This window comes from Artemia franciscana, chromosome 4 (genome assembly GCF_032884065.1).
Source record: "Artemia franciscana chromosome 4, ASM3288406v1, whole genome shotgun sequence".
NCBI classification, from domain to species: Eukaryota; Metazoa; Arthropoda; class Branchiopoda; order Anostraca; family Artemiidae; genus Artemia; species Artemia franciscana.
Genome location: NC_088866.1, coordinates 19,542,996 through 19,556,681, shown reverse-complemented (window position 1 = coordinate 19,556,681; position 13,686 = coordinate 19,542,996). Strand labels below are relative to the sequence as shown.

At 33.0% G+C, this 13,686-nt stretch overlaps 1 protein-coding gene across 2 annotated transcripts in view; it reads left to right on the top strand.

The window, feature by feature from the left end:
- The window catches only part of LOC136026108 (uncharacterized), a 41,221-nt gene extending 31,959 nt beyond the window's left edge, over positions 1 to 9,262 (top strand). For both annotated transcript variants that reach the window (XM_065702390.1, XM_065702389.1), the window contains 2 exons: positions 305 to 574; positions 8,976 to 9,262. In XM_065702390.1, coding sequence (XP_065558462.1) covers positions 305 to 574; positions 8,976 to 9,076 — 371 coding nt within the window. In that variant the 3' untranslated portion in view covers positions 9,077 to 9,262. The remainder of the gene's footprint in view (positions 1 to 304; positions 575 to 8,975) is intronic.
- The last annotated feature ends 4,424 nt before the right edge of the window (positions 9,263 to 13,686 follow it).

The following is a 13,686-nucleotide window of genomic DNA, read 5'->3' as shown; positions in this document are numbered from 1 at the left end:
TAGGTTCTTATTAGGCTACTGTCTATAATAAGCTCTGTCTTTATTTTTCTGCTTGTCTTTATTCAGGTTCTTTATTTTCTGTCAGAAACTTCTCTTCCTAATAAAATTTCTCAAAGTTAATAGTCAGAAAAACTGAATCTTGTGATGTATATATTGTTATTAATCTTTTTTTTATTTAGAATTCCGGTTACTATTCTCACGCTTCACTTGTTAATTAAAGTTTATTGCCACCAGCTCTTCAATATTTTTTCTATATGTACCAGCTTTTTTCTATGTGCATACTCTTGACTTTATTTTCATTCAGACCAAAGGATGCCCAATGATTACCAACGAGTTCAGTCAATACGAGTGGAATTCCCCAATTTAGCAGGGACTAAGGAGTTTAAACTTGGAGATGATCATTCCCTACCCTTATTAGAGCTCAAATTTCACCATCCACATGCAATTGGATTGAGATATTATTCCAATTCAGCAAAAGCCATGAGGGGAGTTAGGCTAAGCGAAGGAAAATTTTTTCCGCCCCCAGAAGGATGGTTAAGACCAGGCATTTGTACCTACACAGTAATTTGTAAAGGTAAGGAGGTACGCTCAGGATTTCATTTCAATCAGTAAAAGCTTTTCTAACTACGGAATGTTAAACATTGTGTTCTATAGCACATTTCCTTGTATATATGCATACATTTTCTATTGCAGCATGCTACTATGATATAATAAATCCTATAATGCATAATGTATAAGTAGTGGTGCCTAAATGGATCCGAGGAATACATCACTCGCATAAACCTATTGACCTACTTACGTGAGCTTATTACATATTCAGGTCATGACAATTATATGAAGAGATTTTTTCTTTGGGTTGAATTCAATTGGCCTTATGACACGCGCTTGAGTAAAGTAAATCGGACGCATTTTATAATACGAACCGAATTCTAATGGATAAAAATTGAAAAATACACTAGCCCTTTTGTTTCTTATGACTTGCACTGGAACAAAGTAAACCAGCGAACTTATGGTCCCTAATGAATCAATTGCTATGATATTTTTTTACAGGGAACTTACAGCTATCCATGTCCCACCTCAAGAGGACCCTGAAACCCTTCCCCAAATTTTATTCCCCCCTTTTTTTGGACTTAGAAGTCTTTTTGGATTTATAATTTTTTGGGGACTTTAAATTTTTGGGAATTAAATTTGTTTGGACTAAGAGTTATTTGGACTTCTAATTTTTGGGCTTTGAATTTCTTTGGAAAAAGAAACTCCCCATTTTACTAACTAATAAATTCCATGTGTTTTAGTTGCTGACTGAGGAACAAAAAATTTAATTAAACGACTTTGAGTACAACAGTCTCAGCTTGTTGGTAAATTCTGAGTCTTCTAGTTACAGGCTGAGTACCAAAAAAGTGAATGAAAGAACTTTCGAGAACAAAAAACTCAACTAGTTGATAAATTCCGTGTGTTTTACTTGCAGGCTGAGCACCAAAAAATTAATGAAAGCACATTTAAGAACAAAAATCTCAACTAGTTGGTAATTTTTGACTGTTTTAGTTACTGACTGAGTATAAAAAATTTAATAAAAGCCCTTTTGAGTACAACTATCTCAGCTAGTTGGTATATTCTGAGTGTTCTTGCTACAGACTGCGTATAAATTTTTTGTAAAAGCCCTCTTGAGGACAATAAACTCAGCTAGTGGATAAATTCCGAGTTTTTTGGTTGCTGGATGATCAACGAAAATTCAATAAAACCGCTTTCTTGTACAGCTCACGCAGCTAGTTGATAAATTCTGAGCACTTTAATTACTGATTGAGTGTAAAAAATTTAATATAAGCAGATTTGAGCACAAAAATCTCACCTACTTGCTAAATTCCAAATTTTTAAGTTATCGATTGGGTATCAAACAGTTTAATAAAGGCACTTTTGAGTAAAATAAACTCAGCTAGTTGTTAAATTTTAAGTGGTGTTTGAATAATACAAATTTAATGAAAGCCATTTTGAGTACAACAAACTCAACCAATTGATAAATTCAGTGTGTGTTACTTGCTGGCTTAGTAAAAAGATTTAGTGAAGAATTTTTTAGTGTAACTATCTCTGGTACTTGATAATTTCCGTGTGTTTTAGTTGCAGACTGAGTACCAGAAATTTAACAAATGCACATTTATGTAGAAAAAATTAGCTAGTTGGTAAATTATGAATGTTTGAATTACCGACTGGGTATAGAAAAATATATTAAAAGCAGTTTTGAGCACAAGAAACTCATCTAGTTGATGAATACCGTGTGTTTTACTTTCTTGCTGAGTACTAAAAATTTAATAAAAGCACTTTTGAGTACAATAAACACAGCTTGTTGGTATATTCCAAGTGTTTTAGCTACCGACTGGGTATTAAAGAAATCTAATAAAAGTTCTTTTGAGCATTGCAAAATCGGAATCAAAATTCCGAATGTTTTAGTTGCCGACTGAATAACGAAAATTTATTGAAAATACTTTGGAGTACAACAAACTTATATAGTTGATAAATTCCCCGTGTTTAATTGCAGATTGAGAACTAAAAATTTAGTCAAAGAACTTTTGAGTAAAGCAATCTCAGCTAGTTGGCAACTTCCGAGTGTCTTTTTACTTTTTACTTTTTACTAGTTAATGACTAAATATAAAAAATTTCATAAAATAAGTTTTGATTAAGAAACTCAGCTATTGGTATACACTGATTGTTTTAATTGCTGACTGAGAAACAAAAATTTAATAAGAACACTTTTAGTACAACAAACTCAGCTAGTTGATAAATTCTGTGTGTTGTAGTCTTAGCCTGAGTACAAGAAATTTCATAAATGCACATAAGTGTAGAACAAAATCAGCTAATTGATAAATTCTGAATGTCTTAGTTACCGACTGGGTAAAAAAAAAATTAAGAAAAGTGGTTTTGAATACAACAAACTCAACAAGTTGGTAAATTCCATTTTTTACTTGGAGGCTCAGTGCCAGACATTGAATAAAAACACTCTTAGTACTTGAAATTTTTGGTACTCGGCATGCACGTAAAAAAAAGGGAATTTATCAACTAGCTGAATTAGTTGTAGTCAAAAATGTTATTAAATTTTTAAATACCCAGTCAGTAACAAGACACACGGAAGTTACCAGCTAGCTGAGTTTGTTGTGTTCAAAAGTGCCTTCATTAATTTTTTTTCAAACTCAATCTGCAACTAGGACACTTAGAATATATCAACTAGCTGAGTTTGCTATATTCAAAACGAGTTTTATTAATTTTTTTGATACCCAGTCGGTAACTAAGAACATTTGGAATTGATCAACCAGCTGATTTGTTCTAGTCAAATTTGCACTTACTAAACTTCTGGAACTCAGCCTACAACTAAAATGTAGAATTTATCAACTAGCTGAGTTGGTTTTACTGAAAACACTTTTATTAAATTCTTGATACTCCGTCAGCAACTAAAACACACGGAATATACAAACTATCTGAATTGGTTGTATTCAAAAGTACTATTATTAAGTTTTTGATACTCAGTCAGCAGCCAAGACACTTGGAAGTTAAAAACTAGCTGAGACTGTTCTATTCAAACGTATGAAATTTATGGAACCTATCCTGCAAGTCAAACACACGAAATTTATCTTCTAATTGAGTTTTTGTACTCAAAAGTGCTTTCATTGAATTTTTTAGTACACAGCCAGAAATTAAAACACTCGGAATTTAGTAAAGAGCTGATTTTTTTTACTCATATGTGCATTTATTAATTTATGGTACTCAGCTTGCAAATAAAACATCTAGAATTTATCCACTAGCTGAGTTTTTGTAGCGTAAAAACTTTGCATTAAATTTCTCAGTACTCACCAGCAAATATAATACTCAGAATTTATTAACTGGCTGAGTTTTTGTACTCAAATTTTCTTGTATTAAATTAAATTTGGTGTCAGAAGTTTTTTTTACAAAGTTTTGTTACTCAGCCAGCAATTAAATCACTTGGAATATTTCAACTAGCTGACTTTGCTACACTCAGATTTTTTTCATTGAATCTTTTGGTACTCGGACAGCAGTTAAAACAATCAGAATTTATCAACTATCTCAGTTTGTTGTAATCATTTATACATATATTATATTTTGTTACTCAAAAACCAACTTAAACACTCGGAATTTACCAAATAGCTGAGTTTCTTGTGTTAACAAACTCAGCTATTTGTAGCTTTTTGTCTATAGTGAAGTTTCAGCAAAACTACACTTGTTACGTTTTTTTACTCAGCGAGAAGCCAGTAAAACGCATGGAATTTATCAACTACCTGGGTTTGTTATGCTCAAAAACTGCTTTATTAATTTTTCGTACTCACTGAGCAACTAGAACACTCGAATATTATGAGCTACCTGAGGTTGTTTTACTGAAAAGAGATGTTATTAAATATTTCGATACCCAGTCGGTAACTAAAGTCTCGGAATTTAAAAACTATCTGCGATTGTTACTAGCTGGGTTTGTTGTACTCAAAAGTGGCTTTATTAATTTTTTTTTAATCAACCAATAACAAGAGCACATAGAATGTATCAATTAACTGAGTTTGTTTTACTCAAATGTACTTTCATTAATTTTTTTACTCAATCAGCAACTGAAACAATCGGAATGTACCAGCTAGCTGAGATCTCTGTACATAAAAGTGCTTTTATTAATTTTTTTATTCTCGATCAACAACTAAAACAACTAGCTGAGATTGTTGTAATCAAACGTGTTTTTATTAAATTTTTGATACCAACACGGTAACTAAAAGTCTCAGAATTTTCAAATAGCTGCAATTGCTGTACTCACAAGTTCTTATTTTAAATTGTTGATGTTAAGTCAGCGGTTAAAACACATGAAATTTATCGAGTAGTTGAGCTTGTTTTACTTAAAAAAAAATTTCACTGAATTTTTTGTACTCAACCAGCAATTAAAACGCTCGGAGTATACTAACTAGCTGAGTTTGTTGTACTCTAATGTTTTTCATAAATTTTTTCGGCACTCAGTCAGCAATTAAAACAATCTAAGCTTAAAAACTAGCTGATTTTTTAAAAACTGAAATGTGCTTTTATTAAATTTGTGTAGCTCAGTCTCCAACAAAAACACTTGGAGTTTACCAACTAGCTAAGTTTGTTGTGCTCAAAAGTACTTTTGGTAAATTTTCTGTACTCAGCAAGCACCTAAAACACATGGAATTTATTAACTACCTAAGTTTCTGTTACTCAAAAGTGGCTTCATTAAACTTTCCATAGTCAATCCGTACCTAGAATGCTCACAATTTATTTGCTAGCTGAGTTTGTTATACTCAAAATTGCTTTTATTAAATTTTGGTGTTCAATCAGCTGTTGAAACACACGGAATTTATCAAGTAGTAGAGTTTTTTCTACTCAAGAGTGCTTTTATTAAATTTTGTGATACCATTTGGTAATTAAAAGACTCAGACTTTATCAACTAGCTGCGGTTACTGTACTCAAAAGTTCTTTTATTAATATTTTCATATTCATTCAGGTGTTCAGTCCGTAGCTGAGTTTTTTGTACTCCAAAGTGCTTCATTTTATCTTTATTAATCAAACAGTAGCTAAAACACTTGGAATATACCAACAATCTGAGTTTGCTGTACAAAAAAGTGCTTTCATTGAATTGTTTTCTACCCAGTCGGTAAATAACACACACGAAATCTGTACACTACCCGAGATTGTTATGCTCAAAAGTACTTTTACTCTTTTTGGTACTCAGCAGGCAAGCGAAACACACGGAATTTATCAACTATCTGAGTTTGTTTTACTCAGCCAGCAATTAAAAACACTCAAAATTTATCAACTAGCTGAGTTTTTTGTACTAAAAAGTGCTTTCATTAAAGTTTTGAATTGCTTTTTTTTTATTTTTATGTTCTGTTAGCCGTCACAATACAATGAATTTATCAATTAGATTGGTTTTGTTGTAATCAAAAGTTTTTTTAATTTGATTTCTGGTATCCATCCAGCAATTAAAACACTCGGAATATATCAACTAGTTGAGTTTGTTGCACTCAAAAGATTTTTGGTACAAAGTCGGAAGTTAAAACATCAATAAAGTACTTTTGAGTACGGCAAACTAAGCAAGTTCGTCTGTTCCGAGTGTTTAAGCTGCTGATTTGGTAATAAAAATTTATTGAAGCCAGTTTTGAGTACAAAAGACTCTACTAGTTGATAAATTCCAAGTATTTTAGTTGTTGATTGAGTACAAAAAATTTAATGAAGCCACTTTTGATGACAAGAAACTTAGCTATTTGATATATTTCACGTGTTTTACTTAAAAATTTAACAAATATACTTTTGAGCACAAGAAAACTCAGCTAGTTGGTACATTCTGAGGTTCTTAGTTTGGAAAATTTCGAGTATTTTAGTTGGTGAATGAGCAACAAAAATTTAACAAAAGCACATTTACGCACGAAATACTCAACCTAGTTGATAAATTCCGATTGTTTTAATTATTTGCTGAGTACCAAAAATTTAATAAAAAAAGGTTTTGAGTACAACAAACTCAACTACTTGATAGATTTTTGTGTTTTAACAGCTGACTGAAAATCCAAATTTAATAAAAGCACTTCCAAGCACAACAATTGTTGCAAATTCCAAGACTAATAGTTACCACATGGATATAAAAAATTTAATAATCAATTTTTAGTACAACAAACTTAGTACAACAAACAAACGCACGGATAAATTCCGTGCGTTTCACTTGCTTGCTGAGTACCAAAAATTCAATAAAAGCACTTTGAGTATAACAATCTCGGGTAGTGGATAAATTTTGCGTGTTTTAGTTACAAACTAGGTATACAAATTTTATAAAAGTACTTTTGTGTAGAGCCAACTGAGCTTGCTGGCATATTCCAAGTGTTCTAGTTACTGATTGCGTAATGAAAATTTTATTAAAGTACTTTTGAGAAGAGAAAACTCAGCTAGTTGATAAATTCCGAGTGTTCTAGTTTTTGATTGAGCAAGAAAAATTTAAATGAAGCCGCTTGTATGTACAACAAGCTCAGCTAGTTGATAAATTTCCTATGTTAACTTGCAGGATAAGTAAAAAGTTTAATAAAAGGACTTTTGAGTAAAACAAATTCGCCTGGTTTGTAAAGTCTGAATGTTTTAGTCGCTTACAGAGTAAAGACAAATTAATAATAGAACATATGAGGGCAACAAACTCGGCTAGTTGATAAATTTTGAATGTTTTAACTGCTGATTTAGTACCAAAAAGTTTGATCAAAATTTTTTTTAACACAACCAACTCATCTAGTTGATACATTCCAAGTGTTATAAATGCTGCCCCAGTTCCAAAAGCCAATGAAAAAACGTTTGATTACAACAAACTCATCTACTTGATATATTCTGTGTGTTATAACATTTAACTGAACTTCAGAAATTTAATAAAAACACTTTTGAGTACAATATTCACAGCTAGTTGATAAATTCAGAATCTTTTAGTTACCGAGTGGGTATCAAAAAGCTAATAAAAGCACTTTCGACTACAACAAACCAATTTAGTTGATAAATTCTGAGTGTTCTAGCTGCTGATTGATTTAGAAAAATTTAATGACGCCACTTTTGAGTTAAACAAACTCAGCTAGTTGATAAATTTTGAGCGCTGTAATTGCTGGCTGATTGCCACAAATTTAATGAAAAAACTTTTGAGCAGACCAATCTCAATTATTTGATAAATTTCATATGTTACAACAGCTGACTGACCGTCAAAAATTTAAAAAGCGCTTTTGAGTACAACAATGGCAGCAAGTTTATAAATTACGAGGCTTTCAGTTACCGAATGGGCATAAAAACTCTAATAAAAGACTTGAGTACAATAGACTCAGCTAGTTGATAAATCCAAATTTGAGTAAAAGAACCTCAGCTAATTGATAAGTTCCGTGTTTTATACTTGCTGGATGAGTACCAAAACTTTAACAAAAACACTTTTGAGTAAAAGAGACTCAGCTAGCTGGTGAATTCCGAGGGTTTTAGTTGCTGAATGAATAACAAAATTTAATAAAAGTAGATTTGGTTACAACAAATTCAGCTAGTTGATAAATACCGGGTGTTTTAATTGCTGGGTGAGTACCGAAAATTTAGTGAAAAAACTTTTTAGTTCAACAAACTGAACTCCTTGATAAGCTTCACTTCTTAAGGCCTAGTTAGTCCAAGCACTTTACACCCTAGTCAATTCTTTTTCTTAGGCGGCAACTCGGTCAAATACAAAGATATCAGTTTTCTTCCTCGTTTCAACTAAACAAACATAAGAATGTTGAACTTAAGGGGTTTCTCGCTCAAAATTACGATTAGGCGCAGGCTATCCTTAGCAATTCTTTTTGTAATTATTTACAAAAATAAAAATTTTTTCTATTCATTAACAGGTAGTTTGGTGTTTGTACGCTACTTATTCTTTTGACTCTGTTTAAACAGGTTACAACTAACTAATACTTGTCTGAATCGCTCCTCTACAATCCGAGTTTTTAGTCCCTTGATGTAATTTATGCATTCTCAGACGCTCCGATTACAGCTAGATCTAGTGTTTCGAGAGGAATTTTTCACTTTGGAACACAAATATGTAAAGTATTTGAAGGGACTGCAGCCAGGAAGTATATATTATAGATATAAGTTTCTGATTGTTGATTGGAAAATGTTTTGCTTTATTTTTTGATACCCCACAACAACAGTGTCAAGTATAGCAATCTAGAATGCAAACCCGAAACAGGCTTTACAATTATTTTGGAATAATTAAAAATAATAATTGTCGGATTTAAGATTTGATCAGATCAAAATATTCACCAGATTTTTTTATTACTATTGACATAAAAACTGCAGATATCGCTCATTCAGTCACGTCAGGCAAACTCCAAATGTTTAACATGGGTGATATTGGAAGATTCTTTGAGAGTGCGTCCTGTCTTAATTAAAGTTTTTTACCACCAGCACTTCAATATTTCTTCTTTATTTACTCACTTTTTATTCACTTCTAGGAGAGTCTTACCTTCTTGTGAAATTCCCCAGTTCAGAAGAAACAGTGGAACTACCACTTGAAGATGGTAACTCCCTACTCTTAACCATTCTTAAAAGTTAATTCTCAAATGCAAATGGATTGAGAGTGAAAACAGAAGAAAATACCGTTGGATATTTGTACCCACAACAAGGAAAAATTTTCCCCCCCACTAAAAGGCTGGTTACAATATTCAAGAGTTGAACCAATAAAGTTCAACGTCTTTTAGTATATTTTCTTGTATGTATAAATAAAATATAATTATAGTATCACATTATTTTAAGCTGACAAATAGTGCTGCCTAAGTAAGGAGCGATTTGGGCAAAATGAGTTATTTTTTTTAGACCAGGGCACTCCATAAAGGCCCTTATAAGGAGGGGGGTCGTAATAACTTTATATGTGGCTAATTGGATTGAAAATAAGAAGCTCTATTGTCGTTTTAAATAATCGAAAGTGATTGAGGCGCAACTATCCCCCCTCACTAAAGCCCATCATTTTCCCATGTACATCCAATCAAATTTTGAGATAGTCATTTTGTTTGGCGTAGTTGAAATTTCCAGTCATTATATCTTTAAAGATTACAACCCCCTCCCCCTGCCAAAGCCCTCAAGGCTAGGTTTGAAAGTAATGCCCCGATGGTATATCACTTTTTTTCTGAACAAAGGGCCGTATGAGCGTTTTGGGGGATTGGACTGGAAATAAAAAGTTTTAGTACCGTTTATAATAGTTGAAAGTAATTATAGGGCAACAAACCCCCCTCCACATTCATAAATTTTCCGAACGCATCCAGTCAATATTCCAAAATAGCCATTTGTAAAGCATATTTGAAAGTCGAGTAATTGTGTGTTTGGGGTCGACAATCCACCCCCACAGCCTTCAAGGTAAGGACAGTAGGCTATACTAGTTGTCCATTAATAATATCTAACGTTTTCAGAGGCAACGCTATGGCATTGCCTACAGTAAAGGCAAGAAACTCCAATTTTCTATTTTAGGTTTATCCAGAGGCACTTGGTATGGAGCGAGAGGTCGTATAAACTTACCAGGGGATCATCTGATTGGAAATTGGAAGTTATAGTGTTCTTTTTAATACTGAAAAGTGAGGGACTGGGCACCCAGTCCCTCCCTCCTTCACGCCCTGCAATTTTCAAAACAAACATCCATTCAAAATTTTCAGATATTCATTTTCTGTCAGACATCCAGTTAGGCAAAACGTTCATTGTTGCATGTAGTGTAGGTTTTTGAGAAGGGTATGAATGTTTGACATCTACTTTCTAAGAATCCAAAGGGCATTCGGGAGGGTCTTTCAAAGAATCTTGAAGGGACTGTTAAACTAAAACGAAACACATTATACGCATTTGGGTTGTCAACTGGACATAACTGAGGAATGAACTTTCAGAAAATGATAAGGAAACTGATCAGTTGACCAAAAAAAAATTACATGCTATTACTACTACCTCAAGTACAACTGCATCTACTGCTGCAACTACTACCACTACTATCATTAAACCTACTACCTCTTGAGTAGTACTAAGATTGCGGATATGCAAATTAATATTTCAGGAAACGGTTAGGGAAAATATGAACTAAATAAAAAAATAATAAGTGCCTACAGATTGCTGATACAGGCGTATTAGGTGCAATTTGAAAACAGCTTATCTTATCGAGAGGAAACATCTTGGGAATGATGAGTGGGAGGTTCAGCTGACCTAAAGGCAAAATATAGGTTCTGATACGGCTATTAATATTGCTGGTACTATTGTTACAGCTACAAATAATAATACTCCATTGCTACTACTACTGTTCATACTACTATCAATGATACTATGACTCTTGTACAATAAAGGCTACGTGTATGAAGGTCAAAATTTGACAGAGTATTGATGGAGAATTTAAAATATACCAAACCACACTATGCTCATGCAAAATATTGAAAGGGCGTATCTTAAGAACGGAATTGGGTATTAAGTTGGAACTTATAGAGAATTCTTAATAGGGAAGATCAATTGACAAAAAGCTTATATATGGGTGCCACTACTAATTCACACTGATAGCAAATTCACACTAAAAAGACCAAATGTGTATTTAGACTATCGATATAACATTCAAGTAACCGCTGAGACACATAGGCAGAGAGAGAGAGAGCGAGAGAGAAAAACACCCATAAAAACACATATTCAGACAAACAAACACTCAAAGACAAACAAGGGGACAAGTATATATCCAATCAAGCACATGGGCAGAGAGAGGGAGATAAAGAGAGAGAGGGAGAAACAGAGAGAGAGAGAGAAGCAAACTCCCACTCAGACAAGCAGGCATAAACACACCCATAACACACAAATTCAGATTAACAAACACTCAAAGACAGACAAGGGGACAAGTATATATCCAATCAAGCACATAGACAGAGAGAGAGTGAGAGAAAACACCCATAAACACACATATTCAGATAAACAAACACTCAAAGACAGACAAGGGGACACGTATATATCCAATCAAGCACATAGGCAGAGATAATGATAAATAACACCCATAAACACACATGAGAGAGAGAGAAACAAACTCCCACTCAGACAAGCCGGCATAGTGAGAAAGAAAGAAAGCATATTCAAACACACAGATTCAGGCATACAAACTAACAAAAACAAATAAAGAGACAGGTAAACGTCCACTCAGACAAACTGGCACAGAGGAAGAAGAAGAAATACACTCATGCAAACACAAAGATTCAGACAAACAAATACACAAGACAGACACGGAGACAAGCTAACAGCCACCCAGACGCATAGTTACACAGATACAGACAAAAAAACATTCAAGTAACCGCTAAGACACAAAGGCAGAGAGAGAGAGAGATGAGCTTGATATCCAATCAAGCACATTGGCAGAGAGAGAGAAAGAGAGAAGCAAACTCCCACTCAGACAAGCAGGCATAGTGAGAGAGAAAGAAAGCACATTCAAACACACAGATTCAGGCATACAAACTAACAAAAACAAACAAAGAGACAGGTAAACATCCACTCAGACAAACTGGCACAGAGGAAGAAGAAGAAATACACTCATGCAAACACACAGATTCAGACAAACAAATACACAAGACAGACACAGAGACAAGCTAATAGCCACCCAGACGCATAGTTACACAGAGAATGAGATAAAAAACATACATTCAAAGCCAAAAACAAACAAAGACAGACACAAAAACATTCAAGTAACCGCTAAGACACATAGGCAGAGAGAGAGAGAGAGAAAACACCCATAAACACACATATTCAGATAAACAAACACTCAAAGACAGATAAGGGGACAAGTAGACAAGTATATATCCAATCAAGCACATGGGCAGAGAGAGAGAGAAACACCCATAAACACACATGAGAGAGAGAGAGAGAAAACAATCCAATAACACACATGTGAGAGAGAAAAAGATCAGCCATTTCACCTTCAACATCAATAGTAATAACGAGTTTACTTCCATATTTAGTTGTAACACATGTCATTTCTGTAACTGTGTATTCGATTCCAATGTCTAAATCCTCTTTCCTAATCGTTTGATCATTTTTATTTTCAATTCTCATTTCGCTCAAAAGTTTCTCCGTTAATTAATAAAGTATTTTATTGAATAAATTTCCAAATAGAGAATAATTTATATATTAACATGTAATTTGGTATTAATGGCTTCCGTGATTGCATTTCCTTCTGAAAATATAACGCAGTAAATATTATATGGATTAGCAGGTACTTGTTATAATAAAAGTTTAATCTGTATATCAGCAGTTCGATAAATATTAGTTTCTTACTTTTAAACATCAACACAAAGTAAAGGAAAAATTGTTTTAAGACCATTGTAACTTAAATTGTTCCACTAAGAACTTTTTATGTTTATATGCTTACTACAAAAGTCGTTGATAAGCATTTGAATAATTTTTATTATCATTACTGAAATCACATTTAAAATCTTTTTAAGAATATTTATACCCATTTACACTCACTTTAATTCTATTAGTGATCATAAGGTCAAATATTATATTGTTTTGCCAATAACTGTTATCTTTTTTAGATTTCTTTATCAAAACAACAATTTAAACTGTGTTATAACTTTAACTGACTACCTTCCTTGTTGATTCTTAATCCGTTTTATTATCGCTTTTACAGGTATTAAATAAAAAAATTTTTTTAGCTGAAAGTAAGGAGCGACATTAAAACTTAAGACGAACAGAAATTACTCCGTATATGAAATGAGTTGTCCCCTCCACAATCCCTCGCTCTTTACGCTAAAGCTTTAAATTATTTCAAAAAGTAGAATTGTGGCAAAGAGTCAAACTTTAGAGTAAAGAGCGAGGGATTGCGGAGGGTGTTAACTCATTTCATATACGGAGTAATTTCTGTTCGTTTTAAGTTTTAATGTCGCTCCTTACTTTCAGCTAAAAAAATTATTTTTTTTTTATTTAATTTCTGAACGTTTTTGAATTAATGCATGTTTGTTGTTGGCTCTCCGCACATAAATTATTAAAATAAAATTTGTATATTAATTATTTTTTTGGCTAAATGGCTTTCTCTTGGTTTTGATCAGACGATTTTGAGAAATAAGGGGCGGAGAAGGAGGCCTAGTTGCCCTCCAATTTTTCGGTTACTTAAAAAGGCAACTAGAACTTTTAATTTTTAACGAACGTTTTTGTTAGTAAAAAATATACGTA